General features: G+C 40.5%; 3 protein-coding genes across 3 annotated transcripts; all 3 read left to right on the forward strand.

Annotated features, from left to right (window-relative positions):
* Positions 1 to 12,276: 12,276 nt before the first annotated feature.
* Positions 12,277 to 12,978, forward strand: LOC132252767 (uncharacterized). The gene has a single exon (XM_059733960.1). It carries the CDS (start codon positions 12,277 to 12,279, stop codon positions 12,976 to 12,978), a length of 702 nt encoding a protein of 233 aa, XP_059589943.1.
* Positions 12,979 to 24,143: 11,165 nt separating this feature from the next.
* LOC104882294 (protein EDS1) lies at positions 24,144 to 26,139 on the forward strand. The gene is made up of 3 exons (XM_010664931.3): positions 24,144 to 24,325; positions 24,409 to 25,156; positions 25,256 to 26,139. The coding sequence occupies exons 1-2, from the start codon at positions 24,212 to 24,214 to the stop codon at positions 25,015 to 25,017; spliced, it is 723 nt and encodes a 240-aa protein (XP_010663233.3). The 5' UTR covers positions 24,144 to 24,211; the 3' UTR covers positions 25,018 to 25,156; positions 25,256 to 26,139.
* Positions 25,268 to 25,993, forward strand: LOC109121402 (protein EDS1). The gene has a single exon (XM_019226407.1). It carries the CDS (start codon positions 25,268 to 25,270, stop codon positions 25,991 to 25,993), a length of 726 nt encoding a protein of 241 aa, XP_019081952.1.
* Positions 26,140 to 27,513: the final 1,374 nt, after the last annotated feature.

Below are 27,513 nucleotides of genomic sequence, written 5' to 3' on the forward strand. Positions count from 1 at the left end.
GATGATGCACCACCAACTATTAACCTAAATGCTTGCTTGTTATGTAATGTATCTTTTATTAAGTAAAACTTAAAAGATACGTTATGTAACAATCTTGCTTTAACTCTAGTTATTTCCCTTGCTATATAATGTTTTTATAATTGTACATATATTTGACTAATATTGCTTTATTGTATGTAGTACATTTCTATTATTTAACATATATTTGGACTTCTATATTAAAACATATATTTGACTCATAATAAACTTGATGCATACAAAAATACATAAAAACATATATACTTATGTGGATGTATACACGGTGTACATGTAGGTATATACATACATATACATGCATACAAATATACATAGGTATATCAGAATCTATTAGATAAAAGAGATAGATAACAAAGGACAAAATTCCTCCAAAAGAAGGAAACATACACAAATATATTATAAAAGGAAAACCTTTGGCTTCCCAGCCTTAAGGAAAAATCCTTAAACTTCAGAGGAGCATGTGATCATCACATATGATGCACCAAAAAAAAAACTTAAAGAAGATTTTTACAGACATAGTGATATTTGCAAAGCAAAATGGAGCACAATGTTCCAAATTTTCCAATTTATTTCTTACCAGAGACACTACAAGAAGATACGTCACCCTTCATACAACTATCACTATAGTGCCATCCTATTGACTAAGACTAATCAGCCTGGCTCAATTTTATCCAACAACCTCCCTAAACAAGATGTCTCAATGATACAGTTGGACCATAAGGCCATCGATAATGTCAGTGATCAAGAAAGAAACATATAAGCACCGTATTTTTGCACATAAAGAATATTTGAGATGGGAGAGTGGGCAAGTATAGGATCCAATGATAAATTTGATTGCGTGAAAGAGATACTAATAATAGCCTAAATATCCAATCTTATCAAGAGTAATATACTTGAGAAAGATAATTTGCTAATATAGAATGAGGTCAAACTACTGATTATTGGGGAAAACCTGATGTTTTATCTTATAGAAGATGGTGTTTCATACCTCAACATCAAGATGAATTCATTGAAAGCCATTGGTTATACTCATCCATCCTTATTATAAAGGAACTAGAACTTGGGGAGCCGCCTCCACCATATGCCTTCACATTTATGTGTGATTACTATTCAAAAAGTGCTATTTTGTAGCTTGTAATTAACTCTTTTAAACACTCTTGAGTAGTAATTATTACCTTTTAACTCAATTGACATGTTAAAGACCCTTGCAATCGTTTCTAATCAAATTGTGTTAAGTTTTGGTGTTTTTGATAGCTTTTTGCTACACCAAAGCAATCCAAGAATGAGGGAGAGCTGTATATAGTTCATGGCAAAGCTTTTGGAAGCTCAAATTCATGAAGAACCAAGCTTTGGAGCTCCATATCCCTTTTCCAAAGTCGTTCAAAGTATGCAAGGAAAGAACAATGGAGAGAGGAAAAACAGAGTGAAGAAAACTGAGGACAGCAGCTGCAGTCTTCTTTCACACTTTTGGAGCACTTCCCAAAGTCCATTTTCTACATGCTATATACCATTTCAAAGCTCAGGAAGTCAAGAATCCAACGCTTCAAACAGTGTACGAATTGGAGCTGAAATGAGGAAGATATGGCCTTTTCAAGACAACTGCATCCAGCTGAAGGACAAATTCGCATCTTGCGAATTTGGAACTCCAACATGCGAAATTAAAGCCTACCTTGCGAAATGAAAATGGAATACAGCCGCACAGTCACAGAGAAGCCCAACTTGCGAAAGTGATTTTGCAACTTGCGAACTTGGAGCTCAACGTGCGAAAATGGATTCCAAGTTGCGAAATCAACTTGCGAGATTTTCGCAAGTCACCATGCAACGTGCGAAATCTACATGCGAACTGGGATGTTTGTGCACCGACTCTTTTAGATCTTTTCTTCAGATATTTTTGTATAAATTTCCATTATTCTCCTTGTAATCCACCAACCATAAGATTTCTTAGCTAGGAAGGTTGGAAAAACTTCTCTATATATACTCCCTTGCATCCATTGTAAAAGATATAGATATATAAGTATGTAGAATCGATCAATATATAGAATATACAGAGCCTTGCTCTGTTTTTCCTTCTCTTTCATTTTCATTTTCTTGCTAGCCAAACATTCTCTGAGATGTTTTCTCAGAGGATGAGTGGCTAGGATTTTTGTTTCTTGGGTGAAGGAAGCTAAGTAAGGTTCCGGCTACATAAGCGTGAGATTTTGTTGTTTCCGTTTTTAATGAAGAGAAAGTGTGATCTGTTTTTGGTTTTTATATTTTTAGTTAACTAGGATTACCATGAATAACCAATACTTGGTAAGCTTTCGGATTCCATGGATTCTTATTGCTTGCAATCTTGCTCCATGGAGGTCTAATTGTTATCTCTTGTTCGCTTGTGAAGGATGATTTGATGGTAAGGATCACCTTGAATGGCAAATACTAGGTGAGAGGTACGAGCCATTGCAAGGTGTATTAGTGAGAGGGATTTAGTGTTGAAACCATTAATGGCAAGCATTTGTATCACACCGGTTCGGGAAATAACTATAGGTTAAATTCCGAATGCGAGGAAAAGATTCAAGTGACCGGAATCTCCCTCTTTGTAGTTGGCACCTGATCCTAGTAACCTGAAATCCCAAGAAACACCTTTCTTTCTAATTTCTTTCTAGTTAATTTTAGTTACTTTATGTTAGGTTAGCTTAATACCATCCGTTTTCATTCAAACTTATGTCTTCTTTTAAAGCTAACAAAGAAAAGAAAAAGCACCAATTCAGTTTTTGAACTAATATCAATTGCGAAGTGAAAACCCATCTCTGTGGACGATCCTAGAGCCACTATACTATGCTAGCTAAATGCTACCCCGGTATATGGTGAAATAGGTTTATAAATTTTGTTGATTACTCCCGTCTGAGGATTGAGATCAAAGCACATCAATTGAGTTGAATCAATTGGAACACCAATCGGGCACGAATCAATGTGTAAAGAAAACTTGCTTACAATTAATCTCAAATATCCAACATTAAACAAAAAAATAAATAACTAAGAAGAACCATGATTGCTTCATATTGATGCACACATTCGCAACTTTAGAGCATCAGTAGCACTATTAGTGCTCCTTAAACACATTTTTAGATCATTCCGTTGTATGTAAGTAACAACTTCTATAGGCCTGACATCAACAATGAAGATACTCTAAGATGATGAAGCATTTTAATCCACCTAGCAATGACTTTAAAATGTAGACATCTCCATGAAAAGATCCTTAGTTTGGAATTCAGCTTCCATAGTAAATGTAAAGCTCTGTCTAGCAATGGGCTATGTGGTGAAGCAATCATAAGTCTGAGCAAAGGGTGTTGGTCAAATAGTAGAAAAGGCGAGCATAGAAGCTACTTAATAGTAGATATGCCAAAGGTCAATTAGACATTTAACTGATTAAGCCAACCTTTAAAAAGAGTTGACATACAAAAATTAATGAACTATTGATGTACATGTGAAAATTTGTTGAGATTATAATGTTGAAGTGTATGTATTTCACATCCAATGTTTTTACCATATGACTGAAAAGTAGGAAACAAAGTTTACTTCTAGTAATTGAATTAAGTTCATGCTAAAATGAGATAAAGGAAAATGTGAGAAAAATTATTTCATCATTTGCTCAAGTAGCCCTTGTCAAAGCAGGACCTCTTTAATTTTTTTCTCACTTTTGAAATATTGAAAAGCGTGAGCCTAAGGGCTGAACCCTACTGGAGAAGAAGTACATAAAGAGCCACCTGACATGGGCTGAAAAATAAAGAGACAGAACACAAAAGGAATATGCATGCAGAAAATAGTATCACCATTGGCACTTGACTCATAACACTGAATTCAGGAAATCCATGAAAGATACCATTTCTTCCCCATGGGTATCTAAAGAGCATAAATACCAAGCTTTAAGGAACACATCACTAAGTTTTACCACATGGAGCTCTACATAAAAAAAAAAGGTTCTCATGTTCCTTTTTCCAAATACACCGAAAACACAAAGTGAAGTAGATATCCAAAGGTTTCCTCTTTATATGTCTGTGCACACACACACACAAACATAATAACATTACTTCTTTTCTTTCCCACAGAAATTCCTTTCCAAAACCATAGAAAACTCTTTATTCAATCAAGGCAGAACACAAGAAACACAAGACAAGGAAAAAAACTAGTGACTAAAGAGGCTAGTCTACCATACAACGTAGAAGAATATAATTCACGAAGTACTCATCCTCATCCTTTTGCATAAGCAACACCAATTAACAATAGTACAACCCCTATGCCCCCACATAAATGCCACTTCGTCAAATAGGAGAGCCTGCTAACCTCAACTCCACCCCACATATAACCCTTTCAAACTACAAGTAAACCTAAGTTATAGGCATGTAACACTTTCATTAACCTTCCAAATCAATTAATTTTGTCAAATTCAAACAGCAAGTACCTAACAGGTTCTCAAATCAACCTTTTTTTCTTTAATATATTTTCATTTACACAAATCTGATTGTTATAAACAAAAAAAATACAATGATAATCCTAAGCACAATCAAATTGGAAACTTATGCATCTTAGTAATTTTTTTAATTGCATTTCCACATAGCTAATGAATCAAGAAAATAAAATATGTTCCTTGTTAACAGTAATAGTGGTAATTGGAAAACAGTGCCACAAAAAGGGAAATCACAATTCCTATCAAATTCACAACTGGAAAAAACATCATAAGCTACAATAAGAAACAATTAAATATTATTTATCTTCAAAATCATTCATTTCTTCATCAGTTAGTATTCACTTTCTCACAGGAATCATATACAACCCCCATCTCCACTTCTTATCCAATAACTAGAAGGCTTAAAAGGACAAGTATATGATTAAATAGGAATTGAATTTGAATCATCATTAAAATTTAAAAAGAACAAATAACAAACAAAGACAAAATTTAAAACCTAAGAAGATCTTTTGGATTTTGGATTGATTCGAATCATGCAAACAAACAAAAGAAGCAAATAGAAAATAAAGTCATGATAAATAATTGCAAGCCTGTATTACCCAAATCAAACCTTATTACCCTGACCCTTCTCTGTACATCAAAATCCTGCATCACAATTTGATTTCACACTAAACTCATATGGATATGAATAGAAACAGAAAGAGAATCCATATCAACATATTCCCCGAAACAGAAACAAAAAAAATAAGCAAAATAAATTGAAAAAATAAATCCAAAAAAAAAAAAAGGAAAACTGGGTGGCTTTGAATTCAGAAAGAAACCGATTTAAAAAGATATGGATCCATCTGAAAATTTCTTTAACCAAAACAAATTTTGTCTCATCTTCATTCATGCGAAAATTAATCAAAATACAACAAACCCCAAAATATAACACCTTCGGCCCCAATATTTTCTCAACATCCAAATGAATCCTTAAAACTCACCTATGATTGATTAAGCCACAGTAAGAGGAAACTCCATTTCGGTTTCCAAAAACCTTAAAAAAATTCAACCTTTGATGAAGAAATATGAAGATATGCCTCAACTTTGGCTTTGTTGAAGGTTTTTGGAAGATGCCTATCAAGTTTGGGTGGTCAACTCGTGAAAAGAGACATGATAGGTTTAGGCCAAAATCAAACGAAGACGGCTTTGGGAATATGGGTATCCATCGCCTGGTCAGGACATCAATAAACAGATCAGTTGTCTACCTTCGTGTATCAAACAAGCTATGAAAATGGGAATTTTTTTAGATCGGGTTAAGGCAAAATGAGAGGAAGTGACAGAAAGAGTTTCGCAACTTTCAAATGTTTATCGGGTCGGGTGTTTTGTGGGTTTCAGATTTGATAACTTCAAGTTTCAAATTTTGGTGTTTATTAAATTACGCACCTACCTGCTGACATGGACATCGGTGGCTGCTGACAGGGAAACATTAAAGGGCAATTTTGGAAATGGAAACCTAAACAGTATATAGTACATGAGAAATATAATATTTTTCCCATTAACAGGCACATCTCATATTTCATTTATGTGGGTTTCCAAAACCATATATCTTCCTAATAGCAGCCTGCAAACACAACTTTCCCTTTGCAATTTATTGTTAGAGCCTTGATTGACCTAAACTCAACACAATCTATGTTTCAATATCTTTTGTTGGTTTGTTAGGTATGCTTGTTGATAGCCTAAACTTTGATTTGACTGTTGTTTTTCCTATGGGACATTCTATTGTGGATAATATTATGTTTAGAGGTTATCTTATGATGACTAGTTATATGGAGATGTTAGTGGACTTAATACTTCTTGACATTATGATTTTGATGTGATTTTGGAGATGGATTGGTTAGTTTCCTTCTATGTCTATATTAATTATTTTGGTAAAAAGGGTGACTATCCACATTCCTAGCTAATATGCATTTAGTTTTGAGGGAAACATGTGATTAGACCATTGTGTATGATCTTAGCTTTATGGGCTAGTTTCTTGCTTAGGAAAGGTAATTAAGGGTTTTATGCTTATGTAGTGCGTGATAAAAAAAAAAAAAATTACAATCTATTATTGCCAAGTTGATAAAGGTTTAATGATGCAATCTTAGTATTCAAGAGGTCATTTAGGAATCAAAAAAGGAGATAAGAGAAAAACATCCTCATTATTTGAAGATTTATGTATGTCAAGTTTAGAGGACTAAACTTTTGTTAAGGAGGTGAGGATGTAACACCCCAAAATAAACTTTAAGGGCAAAATAGTGAATTATAAATTAATTAATCAATCAATTAAACACATTAAAGGTAAAAGAGTCCTTTTACAATTAATAATCCTTGGTATAAATTAGATTTTCCTTTTGTCTTCTTTATTCAGAAAACTCTATTAACCAAAAATCAGTGAATTGGAGAACATAGGGCTCAAGGTTTGAAAGTCTAGAGTTTGAAGTTCAAATTTTTTCAGGTAAGATTCTAACCCTGAATTAATATATTATATTCGTTAGTTAGTTTTGAGCACATTAGATACTCTTTAGAAAATTTTAATTTAGATTAGGGTTAGTTTAGTTAATTTATTTTAAGATAAAAAAATTGAAATTATGAATATAGGTTGTTTCATTGATGAAAATAGGGAAATTCGAAATTTTTTTTAGATGAATGATCTAAACAATGAAATTTTAAAAATTAAATGAGCAAATAAATATATGATTATATGTGGCTTAAGGGATTGGAAAATAATAAGAAGAAGAATTGCATATTTTTGGATTTTGGATTTGAGGCACTATGTTGGGGTGACAAAAAAAAATAATAATATGTAACCATGAGAGGCAAAGGATGGTAGTGGAATAAATTAAAATAATAATAATAATAATGAGTAGAGTTGGTGGGGTTGTTGGAGTTGTTAAAAGTATATGAGGTATTTTGTTAAGTAAGAGGGGACATTGGGATTAATAAGAATAATGATAATAATGATATTAATAATAATAATAATAATAATAATAATCATAATAACAATAATAATAATAATAATAGTAAGAATTGTGTGATTTGGATGTTTGTGAGTGACGTACAGTAGGGCTGTTTGGATGTTGTCGGGTATCGAAAAATATAGTAATAATAATAGTAATTGGTTTTAATAAAAGTTTTAATTTAGTTTAAGTATACAAAAGAAATAAATGGTTAGAATAAGATTTGGAAGAAATATGAGTTTATAAAAAATTTGGAAATTCATTAAATCATATTAGTATTGTTTAAGAAGTTGAAAATAATATTGGGTAGTAATAATATTAGCATGAGAAATTAATTAGGATCCCTAATACTAAATATTTTAAGATTGTCAAATTTTTACGTTTAGATAATTGTGTATAATATTATGTTAGGTGAGGAGTAAATTCGTTAAGCTAAATAATTCAAAGTTTTGAGCGTTTTTTAAAGGTAGGGGAAATTAATGCAGATTTTTATAAAAGAAAATAATTTTATTTTTATATTGTATTTTGGAATATATAAAAATATTATTTTTATCTTTACGCATGAATCAAATATGTGTTTTGTATGGAATGTATATTTGAGAATTTTATTTGTTTATGAAAAACGAAAAATTGAGGAGATATGATATTTTGTTTTGTAAGTTTGAATTAATGAAATAAAGTGTTCGACTCTGGATTATATGACCCTAATCAATGGGTTATAATTGTTGACATTTTCGACCCTACTAGACGGGTTATAATAGTTGACCTTAAGGTCATAGTCAATGGGTTATAATAGTTGACCTTATGACCTTAGTCAACAGGTTATAATTGCTGACTTTTGGTTTTATTCACCTTAAATGGAACAAATTTGAAACTAGTCCCTCATTTGTGAAGTCCCACTTAATTGGGCACCATTTGTTATTTGACAATCAAAGTAAAGATATTTTGAATATATTTGATTTGGTTTTGATGAGAAATTGTTTTGAAATGGATATGAGAAAGTTTTGTTGAAAAGTTTGAATGTATTAGTATTTTGAACTCAAAAGTTTTTATGAAAATAAGTATATATTATACCTCCTATTTACAAGCATGATTGAAAATGTTTTATCAAATAAAACTGTATTAATGTTCCTTATTGAGCTTTGAGCTCATCCTCCTTTGTTGATAATCTTTCCGATAACCTCATTTTGGGCAAGGAGTGACCGTTAGGAGGGAAATTTGGCTTTATTAGGATATTTGTTTAAACTTTCTTTATCTTAGACATTGTTGAAAGGTTAAAACTTAATTCTTGTTTGAATTATTTTGAGTTTGAAGTTATTTGGACAATAACACTTCGGTTGATGTATTAATTTTTTTTTTAAAGTTGATACTTGGAGATTTTAGAATTTGATCCTACTACTCTGAACAGGAATTTGGTAATTGGTAAATTTCCAGTTACAATAGGATGTTTGTGTTGTTTCCACTTTGAGCCTTTGGATTTGAGGTGTGAAATGACCGTCATGCCCTTGGAGTGGGTTTTGAGCGTGACAAAAACAATTCATATTTCAAATGGAAAACACTCAACAATTCTCCCAAATTTCTTTCTTTTTAGCCAAAAAAAAAAAAAAAAAATTGGATCCACAACAATGGTTTTAGGCAATGAAGATTCAGCATCTTCAAAATGTGGAAAAATAATAGATCTAATCCACTTGCATGCTAATAAATAAATAAATAATTCAACACCATCCAAAATTTATATTACAATTAAAAAAAAATACCTTTAAAAGTTCCCATTGATAATAATGAGTAGCTCGATCACACTAACACAAAGAAGATACCTCTAATTGTTGGTATATTTTTTTGCTTGTGAAATCAAGCATTGACATAAAAGCAAAAAAAAAAGGAATGAATCGTTTTACCATATCCCAACACAAATAAATAAATATACTTGATAGATTCATAATATAACACCAAAAAAACAAAATGAAAATCCAATCCAAAAATAAAATAAAATAATCAAGAGATAGAAATTGAAAAGGGTTTGAAAGTTAGAACGGGTGTTGGAATTGGGTTTGGGTGCTCAAGTGGGCTGATCCGACCTGACCTAAAAACTGCCACTATTGTAAAAAAAAATTATTTTTCTCCGTGGAAACCCTCTCTTTTTGAGTACTCTCCCTCAAAAAACTTTTTTTTTCTCTCTCTCAAAACCAGAAAGTGAAAAATATATTTCTTCTTTCCCTAAAAACAAAAGAAAGAATATATTTTTCTTTCTAAAAGAAAATCATTTCTCAAAGTTTTTTCTATTTTTCTTCCTGAAAACGAAAATCAAGGTTCTTGTACCATAAGAAAAGAATAATCTTTATATTTGTAATTTCATTCATGAATTGAAGCAAAAAAAATTGATCAGTAAAATAATCAATCAGAATTCTTAAGCATTTCAATAGTTAATTGAATGCATTATTTTTCATGAAGGAAAAATTTTGAAAAACCAATAATGAAGAGAATCCATAGAGATAAAGGAAGAATCGAAAAATAAAGAAAATTATATATATATAATTGCAATCGTAATCGGTACATGATAAATGGGTGAAGATTTTGAAAGTGAAATAATTGTAAATGAAACCAAATTTACTTAAAAATAATATTTTGACGAACACGTCACACTTTTGAAATTAGTAGGAAGACGTTTGAGCTTTTACACGACGATAACACAAACCGTCAAATACGAAATGACGCGTGTAAGTGGAAAGGTGGGAATTAAAAAGTTGTTGGGGTTTGATCTCAAGGCATATAACTAATTTTTAAAAATGAAAAAGTGGGACATAGCTCCTCCGACTGTCGTCAAAAGCGTGTGGGCCTCTCTCCATTGTCATTTCCGGGCAACTCCAATCCAGCGGAATATGATTCCATTCCCGCAGTGATCCGAAATGGGCAATAAACCACTCACTGTCTTGCCCACTGGTTATAAATCAAGCTGCAGCGTCACAACTTCAAATCACACACACAAAGATAAAATTTGCATAGAGAATATGGGAGAAACACTTGGAGATCGTATTGGGTTGAGTGACGAAGTCATTAATGTATTGGCTTCTCTAGCCATGAAAGCCCACGATTGCACTGGTGAGCCATTTCTCCGCAAGAAAGGTTTACCCGTTACTGTAGGGACCCCTCCCCTTGATGACACGTGGCACGCATTTCTAACCAGATCAGCTTCATCCGGATTTCCCCAAGAGTACACATGGCGCGCTCTCCTATCCGGACTCCCTCAAGGAGAGGCACACAACACTCACAAACATAACATCCGGACAACCGACATATAATTTTTGGATATGTTCATCCGGATCATTGACTGAAGTGAGCAAGTCTTGCACGTCATCACAACAGCCTGCCATGGCTCACGTTCCGCCACTTGCAGAGTGAGATGACAGGAATGAAGTGATGGCAAGTCACTTCCCACGATCTTTGACAGCTGCGGCGCCTCCCACGATCTCTGTCAGCCGCCCTATGAGTGATGATGGCCCTACCACCACCTAGAGACATCATGACAAGCCAAAATATCTCCCTACCATTAAAGAGGGAAACAAAGCTCCTTATACGATATATATATATGAACCTTCACACAAAGAGGAAGGTAAGGTTTCTATACCTAGTAAAAGGCCAACTGATTTATCTCTCTGAACCATGGCTAACAAAACCATCGGAGGGTGCGTCCGGACACCCTGTCCGAACGTCTTTTGTAAGAACGACTAAACCAGGAATCTATATTGGTTGAGATCGTGCGTCCATCCATTTGGCAACTACGTGGATCACCAGGGACGCGAGGCCTCAACATTGGCGCTGTCTGTGGGAACATCGCTGATTCAGTCACCGGCAAACATGGTCACACCTTCCCGAAGTCGCTCATCTGGTAAGGGAGAGGAAGATCATTCTGAATGGCGACAAGCCATCGAAAGAAGACAGTTGGCAAGCGAACGACAACTGCAAACTCTCCTCTGGGAGACAGAAAGGTTAAGAGAAGAAAACGCGGTGCTACGCATCCAAGCTTCATCGACGGGGCCTCCCCGTCGCCAGCGTTCGAGAGGCCAGATGGCAAACTCAAGGCCGGAACCAGAGTCAATATACCCTGGGACAGTAAGAGCCATCCCAAAAACCAGCAACGTTAAGCCACATGAGCCACACACTCCCATGCACTGAGCTCCCTGTGAGGAAAACTCAGACTCTACTCATTTTTCAGCAAAAAGACAACGCAACAAAAGGCCCCAGTTGTCAAACTCGATGCGCGCAAGACTAGGCCCACAGGAGCATAGGAGGCCAAGGCCACTAGCAGCCACAGCCTGGGAAGCGCACCCTGACCCTATGGTCACCCCTATGGTGCAAAACGTTCTCCCACATCGTGACCCCATGGTCACCCCTATGGTGCATAACGTTCAACCACACCTAGTGGTACGACAATCTGGGAGAAACCTCCCAAATGAGCCACCTATTGGCTCCATCAGCAAAAGACTGGACAACATGCTCTCCACGCCTTTCTACTCTCATATCATTCATTACGAGCCCCCAAGGGGATTCCTCGTACCCAAATTCTCCACATACGATGGGTCCAACGACCCCTTCGATCATATCATGCATTATCGACAGCTCATGACTCTCGATATAGGCAACGACGCGTTGCTATGCAAAGTATTTCCCGCTAGCCTACAAGGGCAGGCCCTCTCATGGTTTCATCGCCTACCTCCAAATTCTGTTGACAATTTCAGGGACTTATTGGAGGCTTTCGTGGGACAATACTTATGCTCCGCTCGACATAAACAGAACATCAACACTCTACGAAACATAAAAATGCAAGATAACAAATCCTTAAGGGAGTTCGTGAAACGGTTTGGTCAAGCCGTACTTCAGGTAGAGGCTTACAGTATGGATGCTGTCCTGCAGATCTTCAAGCGAGGCATCTGTCCAGGCACTCCATTTTTCGAATCACTTGCTAAAAAGCTTCCAACAACGATGGACGACTTGTTCAGACATGCAAACAAATACTCAATGCTCGAAGATGACGTACGAGCAACCACCCAACAAGTCTTGGTTGCTGGACAGGCATCTAGAAGTGGCGCGGATAGAAGTGTCAAACTTCCGGACCGGCCAAGGCCGTCCGATCGAAGGCAGGAAGGGCCAGGTCGCCCGGAAAGACCGCCCCTCACGCCTCTCTCCATATCATATGAGAAACTTCTCCCTATGATCCAAGGCATGTCCGACTTCAGGTGGCCTAGACCCCTCGGAACGGACCCATCCAAAAGAGATCATAGCAAAAAATGTGCCTTCCACAAGGAGCATGGTCACACAACGGAAGAATGCAGGTGCCTCCATTATTTGGTCGAAAAGCTCATAAGAGCGGGACACTTAAAACAATACCTCCCCTCAGATGCCGGAGGTAAAAACGCTTCTCAAAACCACAACACTGGAGCCCCCAGGGCCCCAGCCACCCCCAAAGTCGTTATAAACTATATTAACGGAGGTCCATCTGACGAGGAGTATGACTCCAAATGAAAAAGACAAAAGTTGTTGCGGGCCTGTAGACCCTCAATTTTGTCCATCGACACTGGCATTTATTCTTCAGGTGTCACATCCACCCATCGTTCGCATATGGCACCACTAGGGCCCCTTTTGGGCTTAGTCGGTGTCCGAGCCTCGTGTGGGTTTGTCTGTGGTCCATTGTGGTGCATATGTGGTTCATTTTGGAGGGTCACCATGGCCATTTTCCTAGTCGTTCACATCACACTATAGGAAGGAAGTGGGGTCATCTCGATGTTTTAGCTTAGTTGGAGTTTATAGGGGCATGTTGAGGTTCGGAGCACTCGGGCTTGTTTTGATCGTATCTCCCTCATCCAAACTCGGAATCAAGAACCGTTTCTTTTTATGGATTTCTTATTCTTCCAGGAACATTCTGTAAAATTTTCAGATTTTTTTTCGCAACCGGTCTGCTGGTTGGCAGCCGGTTCAGCCGGTTCATCGAGTCAGCCGGTGTAGAACACTGATTTTTGGTAATTGTTTTGATCATATCTCCCTCTTCCGAACTTGGAATCATGCACCGTTTTTTTTAATGGATTCCTTACTCTACTAGGAACATTCTGTCAAATTTTCAGAATTTTTTTCCATCGGTTTGACCAGTTGGCATCCGGTTCGGCCGGTTCAGCCGGTTCAGCCGGTTCATTGAGTCAGCTGAGGTAAAACACTAATTCTAGTAATTTTGAGGCCTAAATCCTACATGGCTCAGGCCCGTAAGCTCCAGATCGGTTTTGGGCAATGTTGTGGGTCCATTTTGGGCCTTGGTTTGGGTTCCTTGTAGGCCACTACGAATCCATATGGATTCTTGGTGGTGAAGCAAGCTGAAAACTGAAGGAGTGAGCTGGCCTCGTAAGTTTAAGAGAAGTAATGAGGGGTGTGGTTCCCATGCTGATGAAGGGGATTTCGGTGTTGAAGGGGAAGGAATCTAGGAGGCTCAAATGCTAAGAGGGGTATGAGTATAAAAGGTGAGAGGATAGGAGAGCAAAGGATAGGAGGGGACATTTTGGAGAAGGGAAATTTTGCTGGTGAGAAAAACAAAAGGTCAGTAGCATCTTCTGAGTTGAGAGCGTGGGAGAAAGCTTCAGCACTGTGATTTTTTTTAAGAGGAGAGTGACAGCATCTCAGTTTTGGAAGTCATCATCTGAATACACGGATCATATTTGGTGGAGATTCTGAGGTAAGCATGCTGAATTTTCTTTACTTACAGTTTATCTTCCTCGTCTTCATATGCTTTTTCTCCTTCCTCATTATCTTTTCTTCCATTTGATATGAAGATTGTATTGCTTGGGTGTGGATAATAAAGGCCACACATGATTGTTGTTGATTGGTTATTAATCATTTAGGAACTTTATGACCGAATTTGGGGTTTTTTATCAACCGGCTGAACCAGTTGGGAACCGGTTCAACCGGTTCAGCACAATAGCTGGTTGCCTATGTCAGCCATGAAGAACACCTACCTTTCTTTGTCTGGTTCTCACTCATCCAAGCTCGGAATTGAGAACCGTTTCTTTTTTTTGCTTCATTAATCACTTAGAAACTTTCTGATCGAATTTGGGGTTTTTTATCAACCGGCTGAACCGGTTGGGAACCGGTTCAGCACCATAGCTGGCAGCCTCTGTCAGCCATGAGGAACACCTGCCTTTCTTTGTCTGGTTCTCACTCATCCGGGCTCGGAATTGAGAACCATTTCTTTTGTTTGCTTCCTTAATCACTTAGGAACTTTTTGACCGAATTTGGGATTTTTTATCAATCGACTGAATCGGTTGGGAACCGGTTCAACTGGTTTAGCACAATAGCTGGCTACCTCTGTCAGCCATGAGGAACACCTGCCTTTCTTTGTCCGGTTCTCACTCATCCGAGCTCGGAATTGAGAACCGTTTCTTTTGTTTGCTTCCTTAATCACTTAGGAACTTTCTGACCGAATTTTGGATTTTTTATCAATCGGATGAACCAATTGGGAACCGGTTCAACTGGTTCAGCACCATAACTGGCAGCCTCTGTCAGCCATGAGGAACACCTGCCTTTCTTTGTCTGGTTCTCACTCATCCGGGCTCGGAATTGAGAACCGTTTCTTTTGTTTGCTTCCTTAATCACTTAGGAACTTTCTAACCGAATTTGAGATTTTTTATCAACCGGTTCAGCACCATAACTAGCTGCCTCTGTCAGCCATGAGGAACACCTGCCTTTCTTTGTCTGGTTCTCACTCATCCGGGCTCGGGATTGAGTGTCGTTTCTTTTGTTTGAATCCTCACTCATTTAGGAGTTTTCTAGAAAAATTTGGGAATTCTTCTCAATAGGTTGTACTAGTTGAGAACGAGTTCAACCTGTTCTACTGGAGGACTTTAGGTAGCCCTCGATTTTGGCATTTTTCGAGCCCTTATCTATTGGGGCTCAAACCCATTTTCTATAGGGCACTTGTGAGCCATCTTGAAGGTTTAAGTCAGTGTTTGATTTCAGTTAGTATGGGCAATTTTGAAGTTATGGGTGGTGTGGTCTAGATGAATCTAGTTCGATTTGTATGACATTTGGGGAGTCCCTTACCTCATTTCAACCAGATATCTTCCTTTTTGGCACAATCTTTGATGCTTGATTTTGAATACATGTTGCGTGACTGACTCACCCTCTGCTGTAGCACATGGCTAGGGACTACAGGTACGGATCGTTGGTTTTGATTGTTGAATCATATGCATGCATGGTGCTTAATCTTGAATGTTTGTTATGTGTTTATCGACCTTTTATGCAGCGCTTGGCTAGGGACCACAGGTACGCACCCATTATTTTAGTTGGTTGAATTCATATGCATGCCAAATACCAATTAGGATTGTGTGATTCATGTCATCTATTTAGCCTAGGTTTCATTTGACCTTTGACCTATATGCTCCCACATACCCAATTCATTAGTAGAGACCGAGTTTCGGGCCTAGAGGGGTGCTACCTCGCATGAGGTACCTTCCCAACGGGTAACCTGATCCCCGGACCCAGAATCTAGTTTTTGTAGACCGTTTTTTCCATACTGGGGTCATTAGGGGTTTTTGTTCTTATTTAATTTTCCCCATTTTAAAAACAAAAATAAAAAGTAAGTGGCGATTCCAAACAACACCGTTCCTCATCGGGGGCGGGTTTTTCAAAACTGGAAAACACCAACTTTTTCATTTCTTTCTTTTCTTTTAAAAGCGAGTCGCGTCGGTCCGGTGGATCGGGTGAGGGTCCACAGGGCCGCATCGGTACGCGAATGTATCAACTCCATCCGGCCTGGGATATCTGGAGGGGGCCCCCACCCCAAAGATGGGACAATCATTTTTCCACCAGTACACCCCACCCAGATATTGCATCCGCACCGCGACGCCCTCATCCTGTCCCTAGAGATAGGAGACTTCGACGTGAGGCGCATCCTGGTCGACCCAGACAGCTCAGCCGATCTTGTACAAGCATCGGTCATTAGCCACATGGGACATAGTCTCACAGGCCTCGAAAACCCTGGGCGAATCCTATCCGAATTCAACGGGTCGTCAACTACGTCATTGGGAGACATTGTACTATCGGTCCAAGCTGGCCCAGTCACTCTCAACATACAATTTTCGGTGGTACAAGATTTATCACCCTTCAATGTCATATTGGGGCGCACATGGCTACACTACATGAAAGCCATCCCCTCTACATATCACCAAATGGTAAGTTTCCTTACCAAAGATAGGCAAATTGACCTATATGCTACCAAATAGCACGAGAAGCAAGGACCAGCCAGGAGGATGCATCCCTCCCTGAGTCCAGCCTTGCACGTGACTAATAACAATTATTGGGTCCGGCGGACAAAGATCCCCCGGCAGCGGATCCCTTGCAAACAATCCAAATTTCAGAAGAAGGTACTCACCTTACGAATATCAGTTCCCTCCTGACACCAGAAGAGACCCAGAATATGCAGAACGCCCTCAGACAAAACCATGACGTCTTCGTATGGGCACATTCTGATATGAAAGGAATTCATCCCTCCATTACCTCTCATAGACTCAACGTCTTACCAACAGCCAGACCCATCCGGTAGAGGGTTAGGCGTTTTCACCCAGACAGACAAAAAATTATCCAGAATGAGATTGACAAGTTGCTAGAAGCTGGATTCATCAGAAAAGTGGATTACCTAGACTGGTTAGCAAATGTAGTAGTGGTACCCAAAAAAGAAGGCAAATGACGGGTGTGCGTCGATTACACCAACCTCAATAATGCATGTCCAAAAGACAGTTTTCCTTTGCCACAGATAGATCAAATTGTCGATTCCACTACTGGGCAAGGGATGCTCTCTTTCTTGGACGCCTTCTCCGGATACCACCAAATCCCCATGTCCCCGAATGATGAAGAAAAAATAGCCTTCATAACACCACATGGTCTCTATTGCTATAAAGTCATGCCATTCGGACTCAAAAACGCTGGCGCCACTTATTAGAGACTGATGACAAAGATCTTCAAATCTCTGGTCGGCCGCACAGTAGAAGTATATATTGACGATATCGTGGTCAAAAGCAAAACCCGAGAGGAGCATGTCTTCCACTTGCAAGAAGTTTTCCACCTCTTAAGGAAGTATGGCATGAAGCTAAACCCTTCCAAATGCGCCTTTAGCGTAAGTGCTAGCAAATTCCTGGGATTTATGGTCAGCCAAAGGGGGATAGAGGTTAGCCAGGATCAAGTGAAAACGGTCATGGACACACCACCCCCCAAGAACAAAAAGGAATTACAACGCCTCACAGGCAAGCTTGTCGCGCTTGGGCGTTTTATAGCCCGATTCACTAATGAGCTGCGACCATTCTTCTTGGCAATACGAAAAGCTGGAGCCAACGGGTGGACAGACAATTGTCAAAACGCTTTTCAAAAAATTAAACATTGCCTCATGCAACCGCCCATCCTGAGCAGCCGCATCACTGGTGAAAAATTGTACATGTACCTAGCTGTATCAGAGTGGGCGATCAGCGCTGTTCTATTCCGCTGCCCCTCACCCAAGGAGCAGAAACCTATCTACTATGTCAGTAGGGCATTGGCGGACGTAGAAACCAGGTATTAAAAAATGAAGCTAACAGCCTTAGTTCTTCGCAGTGCTGCCCAGAAACTCCGCCTCTACTTCCAAGCACACCCGGTGGTCATGCTAACTGACCAGCCCTTTCGCAACATTCTGCACAAACCGGACCTAACCGAAAGAATGCTTCAATAGGCCATAGAGTTAAGCGAATATGGAATTGAGTTCCAACCCAGGCTGTCCATGAAAGGCCAAGTCATGGCTGACTTCGTGCTGGAATACTCCCGAAAGCCTATCCAACACAAGGAATCAAGTGAAAAAGAGTGGTGGACTTTGCGGGTCGATGGAGCCTCATGATCATCCGGATCCTGTGTAGGGCTCCTGCTGCAATCACCAACGGGGGAACATTTGGAGCAATCCATTTGGCTAGGGTTCCCCGCCTCAAACAATGAAGCAGAATATGAAGCCATCCTATTCGGATTGGACCTCGCCCTGGCTCTATCCGTCTCCAAACTCCGTGTGTATAGTGATTCCCAACTTGTGGTAAGACACGTCCAGAACGAGTATGAAGCTAAGGATGCACACATGGCGCGATATCTAACTAAAGTAAGGGACACCTTACAACGATTCACCGAGTGAACGATCGAAAAGATCAGACGAACTGAAAATAGGCGCGCCGACGCCTTGGCAGGCATAGCTGCCTCCCTCCCCATCAAAGAAGCCATATTGTTGCCTATACATGTGCAAACCAACCCTTCTATCGCGGAAGCTTCCACTTGCAACACCATTGAGGCAAAACAGGCAGACGACCAAGAGTGGACGAACGACATTATAGGGTACCTCCGGACAGGCACTCTACCTGAGGATCCCAAGCAGGCACACAAGATCCAGGTGCAAGCCGCCCGTTTCACCTTGATTGGGGAGCACCTGTACAAGCGATCCTTCACAGGTCCCTACCTTCGGTGCCTAAGTCATTCAGAGGCCTTATATGTGTTAACTGAATTGCACGAGGGAGTATGTGGAAATCATTCTGGAGGACGATCTCTGGCGCATAGAGCCCATTCGCAAGGATATTACTGGCCCACAATGAAGAAGGATGCGGCAGCCTATGTCAAAAAATGTGACAAATGTCAAAGGCATGCCCCCATTCCGCATATGCCATCGGAGACATTGAAACCAATTTCAGGCCCCTGGCCCTTCGCGCAGTGGGGCATGGACATAGTGGGACCCCTCCCAGCCACACCTGCCTAGAAGAAATTCCTACTTGTCGCCACGGATTACTTTAGTAAATGGGTAGAAGCTGAAGCATACGCTAGCATCAAAGACAAAGATGTCACCAAATTTGTATGAAAAAACATCATCTGCCACTTCGGAATCCCCCAAACCATTATAGCTAACAATGGTCCACAGTTTGATAGCATCGCCTTCCGAAATTTCTGTTCGGAACTGAACATCCGGAATTCATACTCCACACCGCGTTATCCTCAAAGTAATGGGCAAGCAGAAGCCACAAACAAAACGTTATTCATGGCTTTAAAGAAAAGGCTCGAGCAAGCAAAAGGAAAGTGGGTGGAGGAGCTACCCGGAGTCCTATGGGCTTATCGAACCACACCCGGACGCCCTATAGGAAACACTCCCTTTGCCCTCACATACGGTATGGACGCAATCATTCCTACTGAAATAGGACTACCCACTATCCGGACCGAGGCAGGAACGCAGGATGATGCAAATGAGGAGTTAGGAAGAAATTTGGACTGGGCAGACGAAGTAAGAGAAATTGCATCCATTCGGATGGCAGACTATTAACAAAGGGCATCCGCTCATTACAATCGCAAAGTAAGGTCCAGAAACTTCAAAAAGGGTACGCTGGTCCTTAGAAAAGTTTTCGAAAATACTGCTAAGACAGGGGCGGGAAAATTCCAAGCCAACTAGGAAGGCCCCTATATAATATCTAATACAAGTGAAAGTGGAGCTTATCATCTACAAAAGCTAGATGGAACTCCATTACTCAGACCATGGAATGTGTATAATTTAAAATAGTATTACCAGTGAAGGAAAGATACAAATACAATATGGATAAGTATGTCTTACTTGCGAAGTTGTATGCAAAAAGTTATCCGGACTACAAAGCATAGAAAGAAAGAGGCAAGTACAATATGAATAAGTATGTTTTATTGATACTTATGAATTTTGTATACAAAGGGTCCTCCGGACTACAAAATACAACGAGAAGATAGCAATACAAAAATTATTACAAAAAGAAAAGCTCTCATTGAGCAGGCTTGCTGCGCAACTTCTCTTCCTCACCCGGAGGAATCGAAAGGACATCCCGCTTGATATCATGTTTCTTCATATAACAGCGATAGCTGAAGAAGTACATGTCGTCTACTTGCTTTTGGTAGTCCGCTTCAAGTTCCTCCCTTTCTGCAGCAAACTCAGCCTCCAACTCTTCTTTTTGCGCTGATAAACGCAACTGCAAATCTTCTCTTTGTTTTTTCTCGATGGAAACCTCCGTCCGGAGTTGCCTCACCTCACCCCTCAGAAGGGTCATCTCATTTTCCGCCTCAAGCAGGCGGGCATCCATGGATTCCTCCCGGCTCTTTGCCTCAGCTAGCTCCATCAGGAGGCCTTCGTTCTCATCTCGAGCGGCGGATAAACTGGTCTCAGCCTGCTCCAGTCTCAAACGCAGCTCCTCTTCACTATTTCTACGCTGAGAGGCGAAGGCCTTCATATAATCAGCGGTCCGCAGCAGGTCAGAGAAGAGATCATGTTGTTGGACCATGCCGCGAAGACCGCTCACCAGCTACAGAAAAACACACAAGCAAGAAGAGCAAAGTTACAAACCATGCCACAAACACATCAGTATGGCAAGAAAAATCAAGAAGTGAAACTATACCGTTTCCACCACTTCGAACATTTTCGCTGAAGGCATGACAACGTCTGAGCCGGGTGGAATCCGTTTCAGCTTCTCTTCCAACTCTGCGTAGCTAAAAGCGCTAGCAGAGATGCAAGCTGCATCATCAACTGGATTCCCCCCTGATGAAGCATTGGAGAGTGACTCCTCCTCTGGGTCTGGGGCCCCATCAGTCTCGGCCGGCTGGGTTGCTCCGAGTGAATCCCCATCCGGAACCACCACCGGGGCAGGTGGGTTCTCTGCTGCCATCTCCGCCTCGCTCTCCTCCGGATGATCATCCTGGACGGACGAGCAGCTGGCTTAGATGGTTTCCAAGAACCGATCCTGAAGCCGCCCGATGAGGCCAGACTTTAGGTCTCGCGCTGGACGCAACCTTCTTCTAGCTGGCCCCTTCACCGGCACAAGGGCAAGGGGGCTTGGCCCGCAAGGAGACAAACTTTGACTCTCTGCCCCCATTTCCTCCATTGGGGATGCCGTCGGAGGCAATGCTGCAGCACAAGAAGCCTCAGCTGCGTCCCCATTCGGATGGGGAGAGCCGAGTTGATTTATTGAAGTAGCTTCTTCAACCAAAAGAGCCAGGCGGCCCGCCACTGACATTGAAGGCCCTGAGTGGTTCAGACCCGTGAGATGTCCGGGACCGCTTGAAACAGAGGGCGGGACGGGATGTTCCGGCTCTCTTATTGTTACTTCCTTCACATAAGTCGAGGGGGAATTACCAACTCCTTCGGAGGAGTTGGAGGTTTTATTTCTTTCCCCTTATTATTAAGAACCAGCTTTCTCTTATTCTTCTCTTTTGCTGGAGCTCCAGCAGGAAGGGAGGGTGCGGAGCGTTTTTTCCTAGGAGCCTTCCGTAGAGTTCCCTCTTTCCTCTTCCCCTCTCGATCGTCAAGGAGTGCTCGGCGTTTCTGAGCGTCTACCTTTTGCACCTCCTTATAGAAAGGAAGGTCTTTCAAAATGTAATGCTCCCCAGGCACTACCTTTTTTGGCAGCCTCCTAGGGAGAATATTGGTGATATACGCCTGGGACTCCCGGACAACGGCTAACAGGTTTCGCGCAGTGAGCAGCGTCTCATGATGCCTCTTGGCGGTGGAAATCTCAAATAACTTGTTCAGCAGGGCGAACGACGCTTTTTCTACCCACTCGACTATGCGACCCCTCTTGTCCGGACCTGCATTATCAATGAACAAAGATATTAAGTCAAATGATAACCCTCTCAAGCAGTACAACAAAATGAATGCCGGACAAGACCCGCAACCTGACTTACCCGGAAGCACTAACGAACGGTTTGGGGAAAATGGCCTCTCCGGATGCTCCAGAAGACCATCCCAAGCACCCCGGACCAACACATGTCCCTTGGCTCCTCCCTTCGTTGAATCCGGTAACTCAGTCACCAGTTGAAGGGAGGGCAGGTGGGCAGCCATGCTAAAAATATCATTCTTCCTCTTCTTGAGGGAGTAGACAAAAAGAACCTCCAGCAGCGAGAGGTCCAAGTTGAAAAGCAGGCTGAGAACGCTGCATCCCATTAGCACCCGGACTATATTGGGGTGGATGTAGGCTGGTGGGATCTGTGTGAAATGAAGGAATTCCTTGAACAGTGACGGGAACGGGAACCGGAGCCCAGCGTTGAACTGCTCCTTTGTAAAAATGATGGCATTGTCTTCAGCTTTCTCAGTAGACACTGCCTCCTCATCCATCAGCTCCACGAGCACGCCATTTGGGATACAGAAACGTTCGCAGAATTCCTTTGCACTCAGCTTATCCACAGATTTCTCATGAGCATCGCTGGACGAGCCAGATGAGGTAGCTTCCTTATTCGCAGACATTTTTTAGCCTAGGGTTGAAATGGAATCTGCATGAAAGAAGACCAACAGTCAAAAACAGCAATCCAACCCCACAAAATCTAACCCAAAGCAGAGTCAATGGCCCACAAAAGACACAGGGGGGCAACAGAAATCCTAAACACAGTCAAAACCCCCCAAAAAAGCCCTAGCAACCAAAATACCAAACTTCCAGTCGCAAAGCAACTTGCCCAACAGCAAAACCACAAAAGCAAACACAACGAAGAAAAGCCAAAGGTAAGCGCACGTACCGAGTGTAAACTAGAAAAATAGAGTTGAAACCGCACTGCAATCACCGTCACAACGCGAACGTTGCCAGCAGAAAACCCTAGAGCTTCCCTCAAGAACGACGGTATGCAGAAGGTAGAAGAGAAAGCACTAGCAGAAAAAACGCAGAAGGAAAAATGCAAAAGGAAGGAACAGTCTGCTATTTATAGCGAGACAAGCCTCTCGGTATTTTAAACGTTCAGCTGCACCATTATTCCAACCGACACGCTGCCTGGGAATACCCAGAGTCGAAGGCTCATCATAAATGTTTTTCTGTCTCTTCGCCCCCGCTCGCCACGTGGTCCAATCAAGCAAAAAGTAACCTCAGTTTCAAAAGCACCAATTATTTTTTAACCCGCCCATTTTGCTCAGGCAAAATAGGCAAGTTAAAAAGGGGGCATTGTAGGGACCCCTCCCCCTAATGCCACGTGGCACACATTCCCTGATGACACGTGGCACGCATTTCTATCTGGATCAGCTTCATCCGGATTTCCCCAAGAGTACACGTGGCGCGCTCTCTTATCCGGACTCCCTCAAGGAGAGGCACACAACACTCACAAACATAACATCCGGACGACCGACATATCGCATCCGGACGATTGACATATACTATCCGGATATGTTCATCCGGATCTTTGACTGAAGTGAGCAAATCTTGCACGTCATCACAACAGCCTGCCATGGCCCACGTTCCGCCACTTGCAGAGTGAGATGACAGGAATGAAGTGATGGCAAGTCACTTCCCACGATCTCTGACAACTGCGGCGCCTCCCACGATCTCTGTCAGCCGCCCTATGAGTGATGATGGCCCTGCCACCACCTAGAGGCATCATGACAAGCCAAAATATCTCCCTACCATTAAAGAGGGAAACAAAGCTCCTGATACGATATATATATGAACCTTCACACAAAGAGGAAGGTAAGCTTTCTATACCTAGTAAAAGGCCAACTGATTTATCTCTCTGAACCATGGCTAACAAAACCATCGGAGGGTGCGTTCGGACACCCTATCCGAACGTCTTTTGCAGGAACGACTGAACCAGGAATCTATATTGGTTGAGATCGTGCATCCATCCATTTGGAAACTACGTGGATCACTAGGGACGCGAGGCCTCAACAGTTACTGTTTTTGCATTTGCTGGATCTTGGCTTCCCGATGATTGGTGTGCGCAGCCACCTTTTGGAGAAACGAAGATGGGTACTTGTAACTTTCCTTCGCTTAAAAGTTTAGGCGATGACGGAGTCGCTCTGGTCAATGGGTCGTTTCTCCAGCGATTCAATGCCATCCATTCATCACTTGCCAAAAAGGTACTTCAATTCAACTTATGCATAGATATATGAAAAACAATCTCCAGAATTCAAAATGTGGATGTTGGGGTTGGATTTTTCAGGTGAAAAAAGTAATTGCAAAGAAGAAGCAAGTTGTTTTCACCGGCTACTCGTCGGGTGCTCCGGTGGCCATCCTGGCAACTCTATACCTCTTGGAGAAGTCAGAGCCCAATCAGAGTCCACCCCACTGCGTCACTTTCGGATCCCCCCTCATCGGTGATCGGATCTTCGGTCATGCTGTCAGGCGGGAGAAATGGTCCGACCACTTCATTCATTTTGTTATGAGATACGATGTGATCCCTCGGATTATGCTTGGCCCTTCATCCACTGAGCACAAAAAAATTCTCGATTTCTTCAATCCCAGATCTGAATCCTTCAGAAAACACACTGATTCTTCTTTAGGTTTATATTCCAGCGTGATGAGGAATGCATCCATGGTTGCAAACTATGATGCCTGCAATTTCATGGGATGCAGAATCCCGACGCTGGAAACTCTAAGGAACTTCATTGAGCTCAGCCCTTATAGACCTTTCGGAACTTACATCTTCTACAGTGGAAGTGGAAAACTGGTTGTCGTAAGGAACCCGAATGCAGTACTGCAGATACTGTTTTACTGTGCTCAGTGGAGCCCAGAAGAAGATGCAGAGGCTGCAAAAAAAAGGCCTAAATGAACACTTGGCCTACCAAAAGGAACTACAAAAGAGCTTAGGAAAGCAAAATGTAGTCTATCTAGATCATCTAGAAGAGCTTCCGGTGTCTTCTGATGGCAGTCCAGCCACAGTCAACACGACCTTGAATGACCTCGGCCTGGTGAGCCTTCTTTTTTTCTTCTTACTGCCAAACTACAGAATTTTAGCTTCCATATATGTATGTAAATCTCAGCTGATGTTCTAGTGTTTTGGATTGCAGAGCACACAAGCCATGCTATGCCTTCAAGCTACAGGAGAGTTGGAGAAGCTAAAGTCAAGAAACCAGGATAAGATCATTAATGATTATAAGCAAAAGATTGAAGGTGAATTAAGAAAGCTGAGTAAGTACAAGGAAAAGGCCGAGACTTGCGGACTGGGCTACTATGATTCCTTCAAGCTCCAAGAAAAAGAAGATGGCTTCCAGGCTAATGTGAGCAGGCTTGTGCTAGCTGGTTACTGGGACGAGATGATGGAAATGTTAAAAGCGTATAAACTTCCGGATGAATTTGAGAAGAGCCATGACTGTATACGACTTGGAACAGATTATCGCCGCACGGTTGAGCCTCTAGATATTGCCAACTTTTATCGACACGCCAAGGATGAAGAGACAGGGTTCTACGTGAAAAAGGGGACTCGACCAAAACGATATCGATACATCCAAAATTGGCTCGAGCATGCTGAAAAGAAGCCATCTGGATCCCGCTCAGAATCCTGTTTCTGGGCTGAGGTAGAGGACCTCCGCATTAAAACTAGAAGCAACGGATCCTCTCCAGAAATTAAGCAGAAGGTTCTGCAACTGGGGCAAAATCTAATTAAATGGATTGATGATGAATCTTTAGGCAAGGATGTGTTGCTGGAGAATTCCACCTTTGTTAAATGGTGGAAACCCCTTCCTCCTGAGTATAAATCAGAACCCAAATCATCTCGCATTATGAAACTCATCCATGAGAAAGATTGAGAGGGTTTCATGCTGTTATCTCGAGGCATTTGTTCAAAGCCAATAAACCCTGTAAATAAGCTCTAGCTTTGACTGCTCTCTTGATAACCGAAATGTTCTTGATAAGTCCATTATTTACTAGTAAGATGGTTTTCTTCCTGAGTGTATGCAAAATCCTGTTTCCTATATTAATACATAACGATCCATTCTCAATCGTGTAGATAATATCACTGTGATACCCCGGGTCTTAGGTCCCACTATGTGAAAATCAAGAATGAAAATGACTAGATACCAAGAGGTAATGCGCATGATTTTTTCATACAAACAAACAAGTAGGTTGTACTTCAACACAGATGAAGTTTGCGATTTGAAGTTACAACTATCTAATAATAAAGATGATGAGAAGGCATATTTCTTAAGAAAATGGCCATGATAGCATTTAGCAGAGGATACTAATACAGAAGATTGAAAATGGGCTGGTAAATTAACGGACAGATGAACGCTTGATGTGCATCCTTGGCCGATCGATATGTATATGAAATTAAATGCTGTGACAAAGACCTAGTTAGCTCCACAATGAAAAAAGAAGCCCTTGCCATATGACTACAGAGGCCCTGTCACAGACTCACAGTTCAACTACAACCAGTTCCTTCCTAGCTTTCAGAACTTTCCATATTTAAAAAATATTAATTTTATATTTTATAGTTGGTAGTTAAATTCATAAAAATAATAATTATATTTTTCTATATTTAAAATAATAATCAATAATTATTTAATATTAATAATATTTAAATTTATAAAGTGTGGAATCAAGAAGTTTCTAGGATAATACTAATAAATGTTGGATCCGCATTTTTCACATGCATTCCCACTCAACGACGAAACTCATATTTATTTAAGGTGAAAAACTGTATTTTATAAGAAACTGGAATCGCTACTTATTATTATTTTTTAAAAGGGAAAATAAGGAAAGATAGGTTTGTAAAAACTGAGTTAGATTCGGAGGTCAAGTTACCTATTGGGAAGATACAGTGGCTAATCGTAGCACCTTTCTAAGCATTACAAGTCAGGTCTCTATTAATAAAACTAAGACAACTATGACAATTGGTTGATCAATTTATGGATACCTAGCAAGAGTCAAAATATACTACGACCAAAGCATGTATCAAAAGATAATCGAATGAGTAAAGAAGGAAAGGAGTGTACCTGAGTAATAAGTCAAAGTGTGCTTCTATGGAAAACAAGGTTAATAAATAATATAAGTATAAAATATCTCATGTCAATCACAAACAAAATCAATCAATATTAATCAAGCAAAGCAATTAGAGGAAGGAGTGTCATGGATGTTGGGCCCATCAAGGCCCAATTTATTTTTACATGAATTAATTCTATAAATTCCATTATTTTTGGAATCATAAAATTTATTTATGCATTAAAAATAGAGAAAATCAAGAAAAACTACATAAAAAAAAATGTGAAATGTGCTTGCCGGGGGGAAATATGACAGCAATGTTTATAAAAATCGGGATTTTAGTGCCTAA

The sequence above is a fragment of the Vitis vinifera genome, chromosome 17, assembly GCF_030704535.1.
Source record: "Vitis vinifera cultivar Pinot Noir 40024 chromosome 17, ASM3070453v1".
NCBI lineage: Eukaryota > Viridiplantae > Streptophyta > Magnoliopsida > Vitales > Vitaceae > Vitis > Vitis vinifera.

Excerpts from the sequence above, each read along its gene's own strand:
- LOC104882294 (XM_010664931.3), top strand. The coding sequence starts at position 24,212 with ATGGGTACTTGTAACTTTCCTTCGCTTAAAAGTTTAGGCGATGACGGA. Across the intron at positions 24,326-24,408 it reads ATTCATCACTTGCCAAAAAG|GTGAAAAAAGTAATTGCAAA; the intron begins GTACTTCAATTC and ends TGGATTTTTCAG.
- LOC109121402 (XM_019226407.1), top strand. The coding sequence starts at position 25,268 with ATGCTATGCCTTCAAGCTACAGGAGAGTTGGAGAAGCTAAAGTCAAGA.
- LOC132252767 (XM_059733960.1), top strand. The coding sequence starts at position 12,277 with ATGCAAGATAACAAATCCTTAAGGGAGTTCGTGAAACGGTTTGGTCAA.